Source organism: Neodiprion lecontei, chromosome 2 (genome assembly GCF_021901455.1).
Source record: "Neodiprion lecontei isolate iyNeoLeco1 chromosome 2, iyNeoLeco1.1, whole genome shotgun sequence".
Classification (NCBI taxonomy): domain Eukaryota; kingdom Metazoa; phylum Arthropoda; class Insecta; order Hymenoptera; family Diprionidae; genus Neodiprion; species Neodiprion lecontei.
Genome location: NC_060261.1, coordinates 32,993,890 through 33,012,831, shown reverse-complemented (window position 1 = coordinate 33,012,831; position 18,942 = coordinate 32,993,890). Strand labels below are relative to the sequence as shown.

At 42.0% G+C, this 18,942-nt stretch overlaps 2 protein-coding genes across 7 annotated transcripts in view; both read right to left on the bottom strand.

Moving 5' to 3' along the window:
- The window catches only part of LOC107226223 (neural-cadherin), a 54,868-nt gene extending 44,997 nt beyond the window's left edge, over nt 1-9,871 (bottom strand). For 3 of the 6 annotated variants that reach the window (XM_046730275.1, XM_046730276.1, XM_046730279.1), the window contains exon 1: nt 9,454-9,871. The gene's annotated coding sequence lies outside the window, so the exon portion shown is untranslated. The remainder of the gene's footprint in view (nt 1-9,453) is intronic. The other 3 variants (XM_046730278.1, XM_046730277.1, XM_046730274.1) reach the window with 2 other exon arrangements.
- A 4,087-nt stretch (nt 9,872-13,958) lies between these two features.
- On the bottom strand, nt 13,959-17,945 carry LOC107223569 (tyrosine aminotransferase). Its single transcript, XM_015663282.2, has 11 exons — nt 17,692-17,945; nt 16,732-16,836; nt 16,519-16,586; nt 16,259-16,417; nt 15,933-16,124; nt 15,471-15,553; nt 15,292-15,361; nt 15,070-15,198; nt 14,584-14,667; nt 14,357-14,455; nt 13,959-14,201 (listed from the first exon to the last, which is right to left on the bottom strand). Exons 1-11 carry the CDS (start codon nt 17,831-17,833, stop codon nt 14,046-14,048), a joined length of 1,287 nt encoding a protein of 428 aa, XP_015518768.1. The 5' UTR covers nt 17,834-17,945; the 3' UTR covers nt 13,959-14,045.
- Nucleotides 17,946-18,942: the final 997 nt, after the last annotated feature.

Sequence of the window (18,942 nt, the reverse complement as noted above, 5' to 3'; positions counted from 1 at the left end):
CTGGGGGTGCGATACTCAATTTACACGTTCTCAAGTTCGTAATTACTCCACTCGTTTACGCGTAGATGAATTTAAGAGGCGGGAGTCTCGGTACGTTTTATATATTTCTACAAGTGATAACCGATCAGAGCCGTTTTTTCATCCCTGATCGAACAATGTTGATCATCTTATGTGTAGGTATACGTGTTATATATACGTTTGTGAGCAGGACTAATTTGGATCCTTCGTCGCGAAAGAATAACAGCTAATTTCTTAGTAGAATTCTGTTTGAGTAGTCTGACGGCAATTTCCAACGTATCGGATGATGAAAAAAACTCGTTCTCGATCTGAATGGCGTGGGATGGAATGAAAATTAGTCAATCATCCGTGTAAAATAGGTGCCGGTGAAATAATTGGAAAAACTTTCACAACGTTCGTAAAATTATTGATGAAACCCCCTCCGGGGACAAGATATGTATACATATATATATATATATATACTTCCGAATTATTTTCGCAGAAAATTCGGATGAAACCCGAGCTGATCAGCGAAATTGAAAATAAAAAATTCAATTTCCATCCGGCCATTTTCTACTGTATCTTTTTTTTTCCACGCAACAGGAATTGTCTGAGGAGAGCAGAGGTCAAAGGGGAGAAGTTAACACATTCGTTCGTCGCAGGTTTAGCCTCAACGTCTGGGGGCAAGGTTCGTTAATGTGAGAAGATGACGCGGCCTAAACCGCGAGGCGGCCGTTAACGAGTATAACTAACGCGGTAGTGTTGTTTCTTAGAAAAATGCAGCATCTCTGTAAGAGTCTTTGTCCGTTTTATGACAGTGACATTCGAAAGCTGGCGGGGGGCGAACGGGGGTGCTACGTAATACGAGGGTTGGGACTCGATGCGTTCTCGCCCCCGCTGAGAGGGCGACTCTCTGGGGATTTTCGATCCCCCGTGGCCCTGGAATCGTCCATACAATAACTTTCTACAATTATTGTATCCACGTACGTTGGCCGCACGCATATATATATGACTCATTCGGCGTTCTGTCGCCGTATGTATGAAAGAGCGGAGAGAAGGGCATGTGAATGTATTCTTTTCTCTTCTCTTGTTAGGCCTCACAAAACGCTTGTCTGTACCTTTCGTTCCAGGGTACGCAACTTTGACGAAGTCAGAAAATACAGATTCAACGTCAGGGTAGAATTTTTTGTACAAATAACGGAGATGATTTGGACAAAAGTTCGATCCTCGCGAAATATGTCTCGGATCATTGATCACCGACGATATGTATTTGTAGAGAAATGTAAGCGTAAAAATCTCCAAACATTCCGAAAAAAGAGTAGTTAAATTTTGAATACATGATAAAAAATTTTAATACCCAAATTCGGGCAGAAAAAAAAAAGTTCGTTACTTTCCGAAGGGTGATTTCGGTTTATTTCGAATAAATTGACGTTACGAGTTACAGAACTCGTAACTCTCGTCATGATTTTTTTATACAACTGCAAAAACACCGTGATATCTCAGAAAGAATTTGAAGCATACCTAATTGAATCCGTGATATCTCGATCTCGTTCATCGGATTAATCAACTATGCTCTTAACGAGCGAATAGAGAAATTTTCACATACAAACCGCCTGTGAAATCGATTAACATCGTTTAAGCTGTGCAAGTCTAACAAGTGGGGACGGTACGAAGTCACGGAACTAAATCGTAAGCGAAAACACGTCGACAATTACACGAGACGTCGTTGATGACGCTTCCACTGCCGCTGCCACCGTTGTCAATATAGCGCGGAAAAGGGGGCGAAGGAAAGTTTGAAATTAAGAATTCCATCAAGGGGCTTTAAGGAGGAGTGAATTTATATAAGGTCATAAATGACACCGGGCCGACTGTTGGCGGAGTTCCGAAGCCTCCGTATTCTTTGCCGTTTACATCCATATCCGCGATGATACGTATTATACACTCGATCTAAGAAATTCTAATTTTCAAACATGCATAGCCATGACAGCCGTGAATAGAAATTTGAATTTTGAGCGATAAGCTTATCCCCGGGATAAGCAAAAGCCAATAATCATAGTAGTCCGTCTGTTTTCGTGGTTCCCGGTTTCTCATTTTCTTCCCTTGAGGCGAGCGAAGGGCGTTGAACCCGGCAGGTCTTCGTATATACATGTACGGTATACATATAACAGTTTAACCGTCTTTCGTTGAAAATTCTCTTCTTACAGTCAACGCTTCTGTAATGCGACGGTTTTATTCACCTCGGAAACCCAAATCCCCGTTAATCGCGATACAGAACAATGCGAATGATGGAAAAAATTAACCTAACGCTGCGATTTATTGCATCCGATTCTGTTCACCCCTTTCTTTAAATTTATTTTCCAATCTTCGCCACGTTTTCCCTCGTTTTTGACGCTCCGTCGTTCGTGGCCAGACAGAATCGGCCGAGGTAAGGCAGCGAGTCTGCGGTGGCTGGTGTGCTTCGGAGCTTACTCGGCGTGCGAAGCCAGTTATCGATTCCAGCAGGCAAGCAGGGGCGTAACAGAAACGGGGGAGGCCCAACCGTGACGGAATTGAAGGGGGGCGAGTAGGCTTCGCATTGCAGGGTAGCGAAACCGCAATCGCTATAATTGGCACGTCAATAATTCGGATATTCGGCGAATCCGAAAATGGTTTTCAAAAAACGTAGAAGTCGTAAGTTGGCTGTTCTGATCGGTCATGAAAACGATTTTTAAAAAAAATGTCTATTCTTTCAAACTCTTTCCATGTTTCTACTCCAGTTTAAACGCGTGACACGCAACCGGAAGACTTTCGTGCATCTGCTGCAGGGCTATTTTCGCTTCTCATATAGATTCTATAAACGCAGACAAGGGATCGGGATGCACGGTATTCGGAGAAGAGAACAGACGAAATGAGCTAAGATTCTATTGCCACTGTACCCGTACACGTATCTGGATATTTCCACGGCCCATTCATGCGGCGATGGAAAAAGGACGGATGCCAAAAAATAAACGTGACATAAAAAAATAAAGAAACGAGAAGAAAATAAAAACAGTTCAACGGCCCCGCGCCGTCGTTCGTCCCTGACACCTTACTCGACGATCTCTGTAACAGTGGTTCCCAATCCGTCGGGAGTCCTTCGCATTTTCGTACATATCTTTCTTCCTCTTTCATCTTTCGAAATTACGCCGCGTGTACCCATTGACATTTTTCCCTTTCTCCCGCCCCATTTGTACATTCACGCGTTTCTGCAGTCTGAAAGCAACGACGAATCGACAAAATAATGGGAGAACCTTCCCCGCGTATTGCAGCCTCCTCGAATCTCTGTGCACGACGTGCAGTTCTATAGGGGCTCGTCAGCCTCTTCGATTGGCCTTTCAGCCCCGATAAATCGATTGGGAGCGACACAGACCAGCGAAGTTTTCAGGTTTCACAAAATACCTCGGCTCTCGGGTATCGGGCTGCTCCCCCCTAATCGCAAGCTGCGGAGCAAAGAAAGAAGAAGTCCCTCTTCTCACCCGGACGTCGCGCGTCGCAACGCAAGGCGACTCATCGTCAGCGCAGCGCTTCTCTCACCCTCGGCACAACCAGCGAGACGACGAGGTCCTAAAATAGGACTGCGATTGCTACACTCCATGCTACATAATTCAGTCACGAATATCCCACTCTCCGACTACGATTCTGTCGGGGAAATTAACCGGATTACAGGCAGGTGTAACGTCCACCGGATTCTCAGATGTTTTAGCAGGTTTCGCTCAACGTGTCGTTGCACTGATTCCGTTTCGGTTTATTCATTATTTTTTTATATATATACTTTTTATTATTATTATTATGATTTTGGCTTTCAGAAACACGAATCACCGGAATAAGAAGAGAGGGTGAAAAAAACAGGGAGAAGGTAAAATAGGTGGGGCGAAATATTGGATTATTATTTCTTTTTTACATTCGGAACCATCATTTCCGGCATGTGCTGCACGATGTTGCATTTACACACGCGCGGCGATCTTGTCTGATGGTTTACAGGAAACAGAGGGACGGCATAGTTCGGAACTGCGTATGTCACGGCGTAGTTCCTGTTTCCTGCCTTCGTCACACGGACTTTTGTCGCATGATTGTGTGTGACCGGCAGGTGGGGTCTGCCCTGTTATATTATGCGCAATTAGAACGAACGACTGATTATATTCGGAAGTTGAACCGCGGCGCATCGCGAATGGCAAAGTTTTTGCAACATGGGATCACAATTATTTTACCGCAAATCGATTGAATAATAAATATTTTTGCTATTATTATAATTGGTTATTCAATGAGGTAAAAGAAATTATTAAATTTCATTCGGCTCTGCGTATAACGCAGACTGGAAAATTTAACGGTCACAACGCTAAGCAGGTTTAGACCGCTCGGTCTGTGCAGCAGCAGTCTGCGGATCCATAAACAAAGGCCTCGTGTTCCGAGGGTTTCATTGCTGCAGCGGTAGAGAAAACTTTTTCCTTTATAACTCATCTTGAACGATGAAGAGATGTGTGTACCTTATAGCTGGTGTTAAAAGAGGGTAATATTTCCCAGCTTGTTTCGACTGCAACTTATTTCTTCCGAAGAATGTTTCGAGACTAAGGTATTTCTTTTCTACTCTAGTACAGTGTCGAAATTATAATAACCGGTTTTTTTTAGAATCTGTATCAAGGAACCAAATCCTGATTCCAAATTCTACTAAGAAATGTATTAAATTGCTTCATTATAGTTTACGTTAAACTCTCCGTATTGTATTTTTCCTAGTTTTTATGACAAACTTTGTTTCAACAAATTATGGAAAGTGATTGCAGGTGTTCGTTTCGTAACGCAAGATAAAATATGATGGAACACAAATAACATGTATTTTTGTTGTGTGGAGATAATACCATTCAAAATCATATTAAGTTCGATAAAATAAGAAGTAACAAGTTCTATCCGCAATACGCGGTAATCAATCTTTCCGGGGGTCAAGAGCGTGAGTATACATATTTTGCTGGAAATCGAAACGGCTGAAAGCGACTGCTACATCAAATATTATCACTGTCAATATACACGCGTAAGAAGGACGATAAAAATTGATGAAAGAAAATCATCGAGGATTGAGGGAAAATGGGTCATGCTTACCTGCGGGTGATTGTGTTTTCTTTGAATATTTAACGTTAGGAAACGGTTGGCAATTAAACGTACAGCAGAACCCGGCGTCTGGCATTCCGCGAGGTTTGCCTTTCGGCTTCGGAAATGTTAGAGCCGGCTAATCTCTCTCCCTTGTTATCAGGCGAGGGAAGAAAACGATACGCATTTTTCTGTATTTTATTTTAAGCTCATACCTACTTTCGGCACGTCGAAATTCGGAGAATGATTTTAATCCGTTGATAGAAAGGGAATAAAGGAAGAGGGCAGAGAAAAGCGGGGAAAGAATAAAAGAAAAGGGAGAAAAAAAATCAAACTGGAGATAAATTGTGAAGACAGGAAAGAGAGGCGAGGGCGGGTTGAATTTATAAGATATATCTTCGTCCTTTATAAAACGAACTTGTAAATGTATAACGACGTTTTCGACTGCGGAAGATTCTACCTTCGTATCTATATAGCTGAAAAATGAAATCAATCATATTCTTTCTCGGCTATTATACTCTCGAACAGTTTGTATGAATATTTAATCTCTCATATACGTGTGTGTGCGTAGGTGAATTGACTTTCGTTGAAAGGATGTTTTATATTAGATCTATAAATCAAAAGAGCGTTTTACCATGCCGCTCAGAACTTACACAACGATCCTTCAAACACAAGACGCCTTAACTCAAAGTTCGCTCTCTTTATCACTTCAGTTTAACAAACCATTCTTATACATGCAATTTTCCCCCTTCAAGATTGTTCAAGTTTTCATCTAATTTTCCGCGTACTATTTGACTCTTTCCGCGATCCCCGCCTTCTTCCTACTTTCATACAACGTTTGGCTATGTATTTATGGTTTCAGCTTCGTTGGCTTATGATCTTCTCACTTTTACTTCAATTTTCATCATAAGCTTCAACTTTAACCAAGTAAACCTCATCAAACTCCAGAGACCGGGTTGCGTTAATTTGTCTCAAGCGAGTGAAAACTCGATGATGTGTTTGAAACTCAAATTATTTATATTCACGTACTTGTGGAATAAATCACAATTGGTCCTGTATTTTTAACGAGTGCATACGTGAAAAATAACCCAAACCCACGAGACAAAAGCAGCCAAAGATCAATCTCAATTCATTTCGTGATGATAATTCCGAAAAATGTTTAGTCTAAACAAATAAATGAAGGCTATTTCATTATTTGTACGTTTTCATTCGGTATTTCCTTGAATGAATGATAATTTGTTGACTAATTTTTAACGAAAACTCAGTGCCTGACATATCGCGAGGCTTACTTGCCAACTTGCCAACAATTTGAATTATTCTGTGCACTTGCCACGAAATATTGTCTCTTCGTGAATAGGAATTTCAAATAAACAACTTATAAAACCAAAAGGTGATAACGTAACGTTTACTCTCAAATTTTGTAATGCGAGCAAATAGATTGTTGAACCGACAATGATAAAATGATAAAAAATGTCCACACATTTCCCGCTCAATGCCATTCCGTAACGAAAAACAAACATTAGCGTACTTCCATTGACCACTGGATATTTGTCCATGGAATGCCATGAAACGTAAAACGAAGCTAAACAAAAATGGAAGAAGAAAAAATGCCCACCCAACACTGGGCTAATTCTATTTGCCTAAAGAAAAGATGAGAAACGTAGAAAATAAAATTCACCGGAAAATTCCATCATGCGATCGGTTGCTATCAGCAAGGGAATAAAAGTTGCTTTTATCGACCGTCAAAAGGAGCTTATACCTTTGAGATTTTTATTAGGGAACCCCTGTGAGTCCATGGTAAATTACTTTCGGTTCGTTTGATAGGTAGATTTTCAGATTTGCTTTTTTCTTTTCTCTTTCTCTTGATGCCTCGTGGGCGTGGAGATCAAACGGCTAGATCGAGTCGCTCGCTGCCCGCAGTTACTACAGACAAATAGATCAAATAATTCCGGGCAAAAATGTCGATAAAGAAATAATGAACAGACCGTGCAATCCAACCGTCTCGCCCGTAGAAAACTAATATTCGATAACCAGCTCAAAACAGCTTCAACATTCTTTGTAAAATAAAAAAATACAGTTATAAATCTAATATGCGCGAGTTGTAATTATAACCGTAGAGATGAAATTTCCCGGACTTCGGCGTCAAGATCAATAATATCCTTGCATACAAACATTAATCTCTCTTTCAAAGTTGCGAGATACAGAAGAAGTAAATCGAGATGACAGAGAAATGATCAGGTAATCATCCCAAGGGCGAATCGAAGGTAGAATCTAATAAGTATGAGCTGCATCTTTCTCTATTAATCCCTCCGCGTTCTTTCTCTTCCGCTCACCTGTGCGCCAAATATTTATAGCCCCATCACCCTGATTTTTAAATTTCTGGAGTGAAAATTTGCTCTCGAAATTTCTCATCAATATTTTGCTCCCGATAAATAACCGAACTATAAAAAAATTCGAGTGATAAAACTCATTACTCCATAATTCAACGTAGCATCTATTTTTCTTCTTCATACTTTAGTAGTAATAAGACATAGAGACAGGTGTTCGGCGAACTCCCTTGAGCAAACAAAGAGGTTTAACATTCAGGTTCGCGTATATTATAACCGGCTTGCACGAGGTCTATTATGCATACGATTATGTACGCATGTTCTAGATCGTAGACCCCAGATCGTACATGACCTAATTGTAGACATCGCAGCGGATCCCAGCAGGTTTCAAAATAGCAATTAGCAGCAAGAGCGACGAGAAAACGGGTCGAGGTGTATCGAATTTAATTCGTACCGGAAAAAGTCGGAAATGGAATACATTTTTTTCTCAAAAAAGAAACAAATGAATGCCTGTACGTGTAAGTCAAGATCGAGTTCAAGAGCGCAGAATTAATTTTGACAATTAATCAGCTATGACTACTAGCGAAATATCCACTCAGTACTGATAATTTTCTTCGCAAATGTAAACAAGGACGAACGAATGTCATCGGCAAAGATGCAGAGAGGGATCCGTTGACCCCTGAAATGTAACATTTACAGGATATTACGCCCACCGAGAGACGTGACAAAGAAACATTAGAATTAAGAAACGTACCGAGATCACGGCGGCAGGCTCGCGTGCCAAAACGGAATGAAATATGCATTTCAATTTTGAGAAAATGCAAGCCAACAACTAGCGGGGCACTGTTACAGTATAATATCGGTGTTTCACACGCGATATCCGAAGCGGTAAGCCGTGCACGCACCGTACATAATCACAAGTACGTGCATGGCGAAAATAACGGTCTGGAAGAACGAAGAAAATTTTACGACCATTTCTTTTTCGTTTCTAGTTTTTAAAATATTGTTCATTATTTTTTTTCGGCATTGAAAAAACTTGAGAAACGAGTTGGTGGGTGGCCGATCGTTTAGCGTAGTAGTATTAGTAGTAGACTTTAAATAAACTGTGTGTATATCGATCGTGTAAACCCGACGCGAGATAAGCCGAGCTCCAAATAACGGCCCGGGTACAAGTGAGATAGTAAATAAGCTCGACGAGAGAAAGAGAATAACAATAAGAAGAAGAGTTAAAACGACGAAGGGGGGTAAATTGGGGAAAAAGTTTGCTCGAGGCTCGGCGTCCGCGACGTTCGGGGTAACAGGGTAGCACAGGGGAAGTCCTAAAGGGCGTACCGTGACTTCCTTACTCGAAGAAAATCAATAACGTGTTTTGGGGGTGTAGAGCAGCAGCAGCAGCAGCAGAAGCAGCAGAAGCAGCAGAAGCAGAAGTGTAGGGACCTGCTCGAAGGACGTGCAGGGTGTTGTGACAAGGAATGTCCGCACGGCGTGTCGAAGGACGATTTTCTTCGTCGGTCAAACGCCCATCGCGCAACCCCCGCGACCATCCACGGGGCTTCATCTCCCTCGCTCGATTCGCGTCCTACGGAATAACTCGATCAGCGTCGCGTCGTGTCGCTCAACTTCGCGTTTTTAGGACTGCCACGCACCGAATCGTCGTCTCTGCGTGTCCCATCGTGCGGGGATACCGAAATAACTCGAAACATATGTACATGTATACGTCTGCGAGATGCACAGCATCGCGACGATCGTTGATCCCCGCAAGTTGTAGCTACGAAGTCTGACGCTGACGTTAAGACGACGATTAGGAATAGGAGAGGATCCCTGCCGCGAGCAGGGTAGTGAGAATTGATCAATACCGAACGTATTTACGGAAATCGGGGGGAAACGAATGGAAAAGGGAATAAGAAAAAAAACAAAAAAAAAAAAAAAAGAAACACCGCTGTAACGATCGATCGATTGCAAATTACCGACTGTTTTTCCATACACTAACGGCGAAGCAGGTGACGCAATTTTAGTAAAAGGCACCACTTACCTCGACTCCCAGCTGAATTCCGACGAGACAGATGAATTATCCAAAAAATCACTGTGAATTATATGTTGCACCTTTTTCTTCGAAATCGTTTATCCCGGATCCTTGTGTCGCGCACCGGTCGTATTACGAATTTACTTCTCCTCTCTTCAATAAGGAACCGATGAACTTCTTCCTCCTCTTCGCCCCTTCCTTGTTATATACTAAAATATACGTATTATAAAAAAAACTGCAGTTAGTTTAGAAAAATCCGGTGGGTCAATCGCGAAACGAGGGTCGCACCTGCCCTCCACCGAGGATTGTAAAACGCGATCTGGGATATTACGTACGCGGGTTTCGACTGACCGTGTACCGAGATACGGTGATAAACGCCGGTATGCGCCCTACTAGACGGCACGGTTCTCTCGTTGGTAGTGCAGTGCGCGCAGCCTCGCGCGATTCTAGCGACGGCTCTGGGGCGCAGGTCACACGCTGCCTAAACGGGCGGCCCCCAGATCGTTGGAGTAAAACTCGAGGCGCTATTCCGCTCGGCGGACGCCCTCCCGACCCTCGACGCCCTCGACACCCCTTCCACCCCCTTACGACCCCCACCGCAGCCGGCGGACGGGGTGCGGGCGCGCGCGCCGACTGCCAACCCCAGCTATGGCACACCCGAGCCAAATCCGAGTCGTACTCGCAGCCCCAGGGGTCACCGCACCGCGTTTTCACCCCCGCGGTCTACGTCGTTCTCCTTCCCGTCATTTTATTCTCCTTAGCTCTGGTCTCTCTGCACTCGTTCGTCGTTTTCTTACCCGTCGCTAATTTCGAACGCTTTTTTCATCTTCCCTTTCAATTCCACCAGTCGAGGTATACTCGGTTCTTAATTTTACCAGGTAGAACCTGAACGATTTTATTTACGCTAATTTGGTTTTACCGCGTACCTTCTGCTTTTTGTATGAAATTTTACACGTTCTATTCGGTTTTCAATCAATTTTTGTATCGATACAACGGAGCGTAGAGGCTGGCCCATAGCACGTTTTTACAGACTCCTACATGCGTAGCACCCTCGTGTACGTAACCTTTCATCGACATTCTGCTCATTCATTTGTTTTTGTTTACATTACTTCTCGTCTCTTCGATCTTATCTTATCGATTTCGCTTAATTTCGCCACGCTTTACCTCAAGGACGATCAATAACTACTTTAGAAGTATTATTGTAAATTTTAGTCGCTAGATTTTCTCCTTGGGTATATTAAGTATAGTTGGCCTGCCTGTATACCTTACTTCTCTCTCTTTACGAGTTCCAAACAGGTTTTCTGAACGCTGAATACCAATAGGTACAGCACTAATTACCCGGTCCAAATGAAGACTCAAACAGTCGCTTATAAATAATAGACAGTGTTATACACCGTATACCTACACCTACGTGCCTTTGCATAGTCGAGTGCGGACAGCCAGGGTTAGCTTGTAGCGTATTGTTGTGATGTCTGATAACCGAGTTGTTAAACTTGCCCGTTTATCGATTTTACAATTTCATCCACCTGCCTATTCGTGTACTTGATCATCGACAAAACTGCACCGACACGTGGACTACGTGCAAGCTGTACTACACGTAGAGCTAATTACCGTGTACGCTCGTATCCTCCAGTAAAGCTTACAAAGGCGTTGACGTAACCTTTTAGGTATAAAATCAAAGGCTGAGCGACTACCGCCTCGTTTACAGGGTGTCGAAACGCTTGTATATATTGTGAAACAGTGATGCCGACATTTTCATCTCCGGCCATCCGTGGTTAAACGCAGAGAAAATTTTTCACCTGTTAGAACCGATGCGCACAAGTCGATCATACTTTATTTTCCATATTCAAACGATCTGTTCGAGTCTTGTCGAGAAAAATCAAGCAAATCAGATCGAAAATCGACCTCACACCTTGACCCTTGGTATATTTAATTATTGCGCTTGGCATATGCGTGACGGTAACTGCGTACAAATTGTAGCATATAAGAAGTGTGCAATGAATTATTATCATGACGTTTTTCTAAGAATATTCCAGCATCGGTGTATAAATTACACGAGAATAATCACCGCTTTTAATAACGTTGACAAAATAATAAAATGCACTTACGTTTTTGGAAATATGAATATAAATTTACTATCGTAGTTTGATCACGTTCGGTGCATGGTATGAAATTAAAGAGGTATTGCTAAATTTGATGAAGGAATCGCCGTTGGCCAATTTACCATTAAAGGCAAAGTTGACGTTTTTACTGTATAGTTACGTTTACCCCATTTTGGACCCCGTAAACTAGATACGATCCTGAGATCTGCAGACGGGGTGGAAAATCCTTCCTTAGCGCAGGCCTGCCACCACTGTTACATAATTCATCCCCTGAGCGAGAGGAAGGTCTCGCTCCTAGCTGACACAGATAGAGAATAAGAATAAGGAGCAGAAGAAGAAGAAGAAGAAAAAGTATTATAGGATTCCACATTCGACGATCGCGAAACCGAATTTTCGCAATTCTCTGGGATAAAATTCTGTTGCGAATTTATACGTCCAGACGCGGATGAGATAAAATATATACAACGCCTAAATGAGCCGCTAAGCGCTAAAAAAAACCTCGTCTACAAGTACGAATTGGCTGTTAGGCAAATCACCAAATTGCTACCACTTAACCAGGTACCTACACTACACTCTTCAGCTCACCTCTCGCTCACTCTCTCTTTCTTCCTCTCTCCCGTACATTGTAATATCGTTCACGTTACAATTCTGCCCACTACAAGCACATGCGTGCTAACTCTATAGTCGCTGGTTATTCTTTCTGTGTCAGTTATACGCAGTCAAAGTTCGTCTAGAAATAATAGTAAGAACAACGGTAACGATAATGTCATCAGTGGTGATAATAGCACTGATGATGATGATGATGATGATGATGATGATGATGATCTTTTTGAAAGGTGTGTGGTTAATGGGCGGTTGAATCTGTGCTGGAAAAGAAAGGGACTGTTCACGACGTTTATACCTAAGTACCGTTGGAATAATTTACTCGTATAAAGAATTGATAGCTTAAGGTGGCGAGAAAACTACCCAAATGAAATTCATTTTATTTCCATGCAAAAACAGTCAGATCCGTCCAATATTTTCTAACAAACTAAAAATAATGTCCAGTGAATTTTTGATCGTATGCAGATTAAGAAACTATGCCTCGTCTTGAATTTCCATATCACTAATATGCTGCCGACTTAATTTTTCGACCAATCGCAGGTTTCATCAAAATTCACCCCATACTTCAAAGTCCGTAGAGGGTGACCGAGAGAGAACGTTTAGAGTCGTTAGTTGATACAGCATACAACAAAGATGACGCGTCAAAGCCAGGGTCGGCTTGAAATAGGATATTTTCAACGCTGCTACAAATTGACTCCGCACCCTTAGCCCGGTTCGAGGTTAAGTCCGAGATGTGAGAAACGCGCACACGCTGCAAACGCGCGCTTATGCAAAAGAGACGCAACCGGGCGCTGCTCCTTTCAAAGCGGCCCCAAAGTTCGAGCGCAGCGCGTGCGGCCGGCTCGACGCGTGCGAAGCGCCTGCCGGTATGCATCAACACATACATACCTGCGCGCCGTACGGCTTACCAGGAGGATAAAAAGTCGTGCAGGTGTCTATAGCAAGGGGCTCGCTGCGCTGAGACGCGGATCGATATAGTGTAGACAGAGCAGGCAGGGTGTGGAGTGTGGACCGTATAGAACAGCGCCGACTGTGGATTCTAGACATTATAGACGATTGTGTAAGACGCTCGGTTCTCTCGGTGCACATGCCGGCGAATTGTTCGGTACTCGTCGAGCACATGGACCGCATGCCTGCATTGTTCCTTTACGGTGCACGCGTACTTTCAGATCGCTTCGTTGCCCCTGCGCTCAGCCCAGCGCGCACTATGCATTATAACGTATGGAGGTATGCAGCAATAAGTTCCATGGTACGTTCGGATACGAAGGTGGCTGTACTGCGCAGTACAGTCAGTCATGAAATTTCTTTTAAAACATCGCACCTCCAACATCGTATCAGAACTATTCTTTTCACTGTTCAATCTGACTGACGAGATCAATGACGGCTCTATTCGATCAGTGATAAAACTATTTAACAAATACACCTGTAGTTTACACCAACGGTTCAAATAGCGCACACATATATCAACGGTAGGATATTTTAAATAAACTAGAAATTTTCCGTGGTTAAAACGAGTCGGTATGTTTTACATCTTGAGGCACTGAACGTTTAAACTTTATTTATATGCAACTTGTATGCGGCGATGTCTTCTTCAAAGTTTAACGCAGTTTCTCCGCGAAGTTCGGGTAACACAGGTCTTCGCCACATTTCCCAGACGACTGCGAGACTGAGTTTGTCGCGTGATCGAAATTTCACTAAGATTCAACAGCTTTGGCTCTATTGGTGAAAATAAACTGGATGAATATATGTATGCGTACAGTGAGTAACACTAGCGATAAGCAACTCTCCGCGTGTCCTTGTTTACATATATCAATTATAGATGTGGTTTATTATTATTTGGTGGAAGCATCGGTATGTACATGTTACGAGACTATCCGCAAACGTAATAGTAATTAATTAATACTCGATTTCGATACGTCCGAGCTCGTTTATTGTCTGGGAAGTTTTGCAGTGATGTCTCTCGCAGAAGTCCTGAATCCTGAGACAGGCCTCGACCAACATATCTTTCGGGACTGTGATGACCAGTCGGATGTAGGACGGATAATCGAAGCACTGCAGGTAGCGGGAAGAGCAACACATATGCGGGGGAAAAGAATAAATATTGAATTTTCACCCTCGATCTACTCACCCGCATCCATTCATCAAAATATACGTCAAATGCCGTTTAATATATATCCAGAGAAATGATTGAACGACGAAAAACTCACCTGTCCTGGAAGGCAGAATACCGATTCCTCCATAAGCATACACTGCACAAACTCGAGGTCGGATTTGAACTCGGTAAAGCAGGCGAGGTTGATATACACCTGCAAATATCGGTCGGGAATATCAAAAACAAAGATGCAGAATGGCGAATGATTCTAATCGTGATTAGAGTCTCATGGATAGTCAATAGTCGGTTGACTATTCTGCACTGAAAATACTCGAACCTTACCATCATGTACATGGCACCGTCGGGCATGATCGGCTTTAGTCCTGGTATCTTTGATATATGGCTATAGGCGAGCCGAGAGTGTTCCTGAAAGTAACGAAACAAGAGATAACAACGCAAGGAGGTTCAATTTAGTCGATGGTGAACACTTGCCCTGCACACTTGAACGTGAGATAAGCTGCTTTCGTTAGGGCACTTTATTATTTATCAGGCCACTCAGGAGCGAAAATGGTTTTCTTTAGCGAAAAAGGTTAGACAAAAACATGAAAATAGAGAAGGAAGACTTCGATAAAGTATATGCATGTAGGGCTTGTCCTAAGAGGGTTATAGGAGGAGCGCTTAGATTGTAAAGTTTACTGATCGAAAGAGAAAATTATTCTGGCAGATGAAAAGTTTCCGAGTTAAATCGACGTTTTCCTGAATTTTCTATTTTTTTTCTTTTTTTATCTTACCAAAATTTTATGAGACCGTTTTTATTATAATACTTACATACAACGTTTCTATAACATCGTCGTAAAACTTTTGCGGCGTGTTTTGCAGTATTGCTGGCAACGCGCCCTGCACAATTGTATTGCTGCCGATTATTCTTTGACTGAGGCACTGGAGACCTTTGCGAATCTGAAAAAGCCGAGACACTGTGGGTGTTGGTAAAAAAATAATTTTTGCATCTTGGATGAATTCTTTTAACTGACAGCCAAGTTGCCTTTTTACCTCTTTATCTAAAATATTCTGTCTGTCGTGAATTATGATCCATCCCATTCTCCATCCTGGTACTAAAAATCTAAAAATTTTGACCAAATTAAGAGACTACAGGCAAATAATCGTTTTGCAGTAAAATTATTCATCAAAGCGAGAACGTTTCGACAAGATCTAGAAGTTAATTTATGTACCTTTTGGTAAGACCGCTGCAAGACAAAATTGGTACGTCGACGGATATAGAAGCCAACGGATGAAAAGATCGTCCTGGGAAAACCTGTAACAAGTAACACGGTTCGTGTGGCAGCTGTGCTCTTCCATATTCTATGTAAAATAACACCTATAGTGCCGAATGAACTTTGGTACTTTGATATTTATGATCGTATCTCCTCTATGTCGCGAAATATAAGGTGAATATATACATGAATTCCATCTCTCTATCGTCGCTGAAAAACATTGGGGTATAAAATGTCTCCGTCGCTGTATTTAATACTTTAGCAAAAAAATTAACAATGAACTTCCCCCCGCGACGACGATGGGCTTATTTCAACCTCAGAAATTTTGAAAAAATATCAGTGTGGTACATTTGATTCAGCCAATTTTACGTGCATGAATACTTGCGGAGGATTTTTCGAATATCGTATAGCGAAACTCACCATGTGCTCATAAATTTCATCGGCTATGATCGGTACGTAGTAGCGAGCTGCTATCTCCAAGAGATCTGCGAGATGACCGCGACTAAAAACAGAACCGCAGGGATTCGAAGGATTATTTATGATAATGGCTGCGGTATTTTCATCTATCTGTGCCTCCAGGTCGTCCAGGTTAACCTCCCAACCATACTCAGGCTGAAACCATGCAATCGGGATTAGGTACTGCAAGTTGTGTTAAATCGCGTATTGAATCGACTGATCCAGCCGAAAATGCCGACAAAAAAGGTGAGACGAAAATTCATTTATCCTTGAAAAAGTGTTCAACTAACCAGGAGATTGTACGATTTTACTTTAATTCCAAGCCCTTCGGCGAGGGTTCGATATATCGAGAATCCTGGTCGTGGTATCAGGATATTTTGGCCTGGTCTAGCTAGTGCCGTGATGCAGAGATCTAAAGCGCAAGAACATCCGCTGCACAAGATCACGTCCTGAAATACGTTATTTTACGAAATTACGTCATGTCGACTGTTTCAAACGATGTTTTTTTTTTTTCATTGAAGTGAAAAAAAAGTATTGCAAACTTTCTCACCTTGGGATCCACTTTAACGAATTCATTGGAACTATACTCAGCGACAGCTTCACGCGCCTTCTGATATCCTGGTAGGACAAGTTAGCAGAGTTGATAAAAAAAACTTTCGAGCTATTATGCAATGGCGATGTTTTACCAAAATTGCGTATTTCTGTACTTTAGTTCGTAATTCCCTTGACTGCATTGATTGTGTGTTATTAAAAGCATACATACCAGTGCTTGGAGCGTAGCCGTTGAAGAGTCCGGATTCTATACTTTCCTTGACAGCCTCGATAACTTCGCGGGCAGGTTTCAGATTGCCAAAGGTTGTCGGATCACCTTTTCACAAACAAAAATTCGATACAATTATTAAACCATACAAGTTGGAACTAAACAATGGCTTATAGGTACCTATTTCACACCCGTTACAGTCAACAAATCATTTTCCTTCACGAAGTAGCAATTTCGTTCCCGGATGCGCATTCGATCCATTTCAATATAGTAATAAAAATAAAAATTGTAGGAAGCTCGAATTGCCGCGTGTTCACTACTCACTCCAATACGTCACCATTTTGTCTGCTCAGCTACAGTGATGGAGGCTTAAGTTTATAAATAGTTTTCCAACGTTTAGCGAACACCCAATTTCACGTTGTCACATATCGTTTTTGACACAGACTGCGCGTGATGCCTGGATCGATACTTTAATTTCACATTTGGACTAGGAAATGTCTTTTCCGTTTCTTCGTAGGCCCAAGAAAGATTTCTAACGGCAGTATTTGTGATTTCGGTCGGTTACAAAATAATTAATAAGGATTGGAGAATGCTTCGACTCCGTAATGCGTATTTTAGATCATTGCATATTTCATGAAATGTGAACGCATTACTCTTACAGCTAGAAAGTAATACAAAATCACCCGGATGTTGGAGAAAATCTGACCAACGACTGGTTCCCGATTCAATTTCTCATCTTCAATTGTTCAAAAGCGCGGAAATCGTAAATTGTTGCCGGAATGCATTACGAGCAATCAGACATTGGAGAATAAAAAACCCAAGCACCAATTGATCAAGTGCCGTAGGAATTGATCGAACACTACGGATGACAGGAAGGAACGAGGAAATTGCGTCTGCCTGAGAATCCGAGGCGATTCTAATACAAGGACGGAAAATATTTCTATCCTGATCGCATTTACTCACCTATAGACAAAGCTATCATCAACTTGTTAGGGTTCGGTTCGGTAACGATGTTTTCAACGATCGATCGAATTGGGTTGTAAGTGTTTTTAGCGATGTGAGATGCCTCGATATTCCAGAAATTACGATTAGGGGTTGTGGACATTGTCACAATAAGTAACAGGTGTTGATTTGATCGAAATTCTCAAGCTGTTCAATAGACGGCAGGTCGCAGGTAAACTAAACCGAAGAATTCCGCTAAGTCAACACATGCCAGGCAGTATTCACGCGGAATGAATAAAACCGGATTGGCGGGACGACTCCACACCTTTTTCCATAATCAATTCAATGGATTAAAACTCTCGTGAGAGTTTTATACAGTAGGAGCTCGATTCAAGTCCAGCTTCAGGGGTGGCCGAGAGGAAGCGATTTCTAAGAATTTCAATCCCTCGTCCGTACGAAAGCTCACTTTGGTCACATTTTGAGAATACCGTAACTGTCTTTAATCTCCCGCGACAGTTTTTTTCATATTTTGACAGAAGGCATTTGATACATTCAAATACTTTACGCCTGCAAGCATGAGAAATTCCTTCAATCAACTACGTACATTTTTTGAAAGGCTCTGGAGACCATGTATCTGGACCCTGGCCTCCCTCTTAACAACTTTGAAACGACGACATGTTAAGATTATTACTCATAACAAGATTGGACTATCGATGTCACGAGACCCAGACCAAACTACCTAGTCCAGGAAATATAGAAACATCAGCGTTATTTTCGGTGTGGGTAGTAAGAATTGTGTACACGAACATTTATCCATCCCGCCCTCCGAAATCGCGTGAAACTATGATTGTAACGTTTTTCGCGTATATCATTTTTCCTTTCGATTGTATAGAAAAAAAAGGTCAACACATTTTTTGCATTTTCGAAAGATCTACAGAACTAGACGTCGCGCGTTGAAAAATATTGATTAGATCAAGAGTTATTGGTTATTGAATTTAAGAAAAAAACAATTAACTTATCGCAAATAGTTCCCGAGAAAAGTGCGAATGAAGACGCAATGTTGAATTGAACGCCCGTATCACGATTTTTTCTACTTCGAGTTAGCCCCCTTTTTAAGTCGTAAAAAAAAGTATGGAATGTTTTTTGTGTACAATCGAATGGAAAAAAGATACACGCGAAAAACGTTAAAATCATAGTTTTGATCGACTTTTAAACAATGTTGTCCACCATTTTTACCACCCACACCGAAAGAATCAGCTTACCCCAAGAAAA

Coding starts and splice junctions, on each gene's coding strand:
- LOC107223569 (XM_015663282.2), bottom strand. CDS start 17,833: ATGTCCACAACCCCTAATCGTAATTTCTGGAATATCGAGGCATCTCAC. Junction 16,587..16,731: donor CGGCTACGCTCCAAGCACTG/GTATGTATGCTT, acceptor TTGTCCTACCAG/GATATCAGAAGGCGCGTGAA. Junction 15,362..15,470: donor TGCAGCGGTCTTACCAAAAG/GTACATAAATTA, acceptor CAAAATTTTTAG/ATTTTTAGTACCAGGATGGA.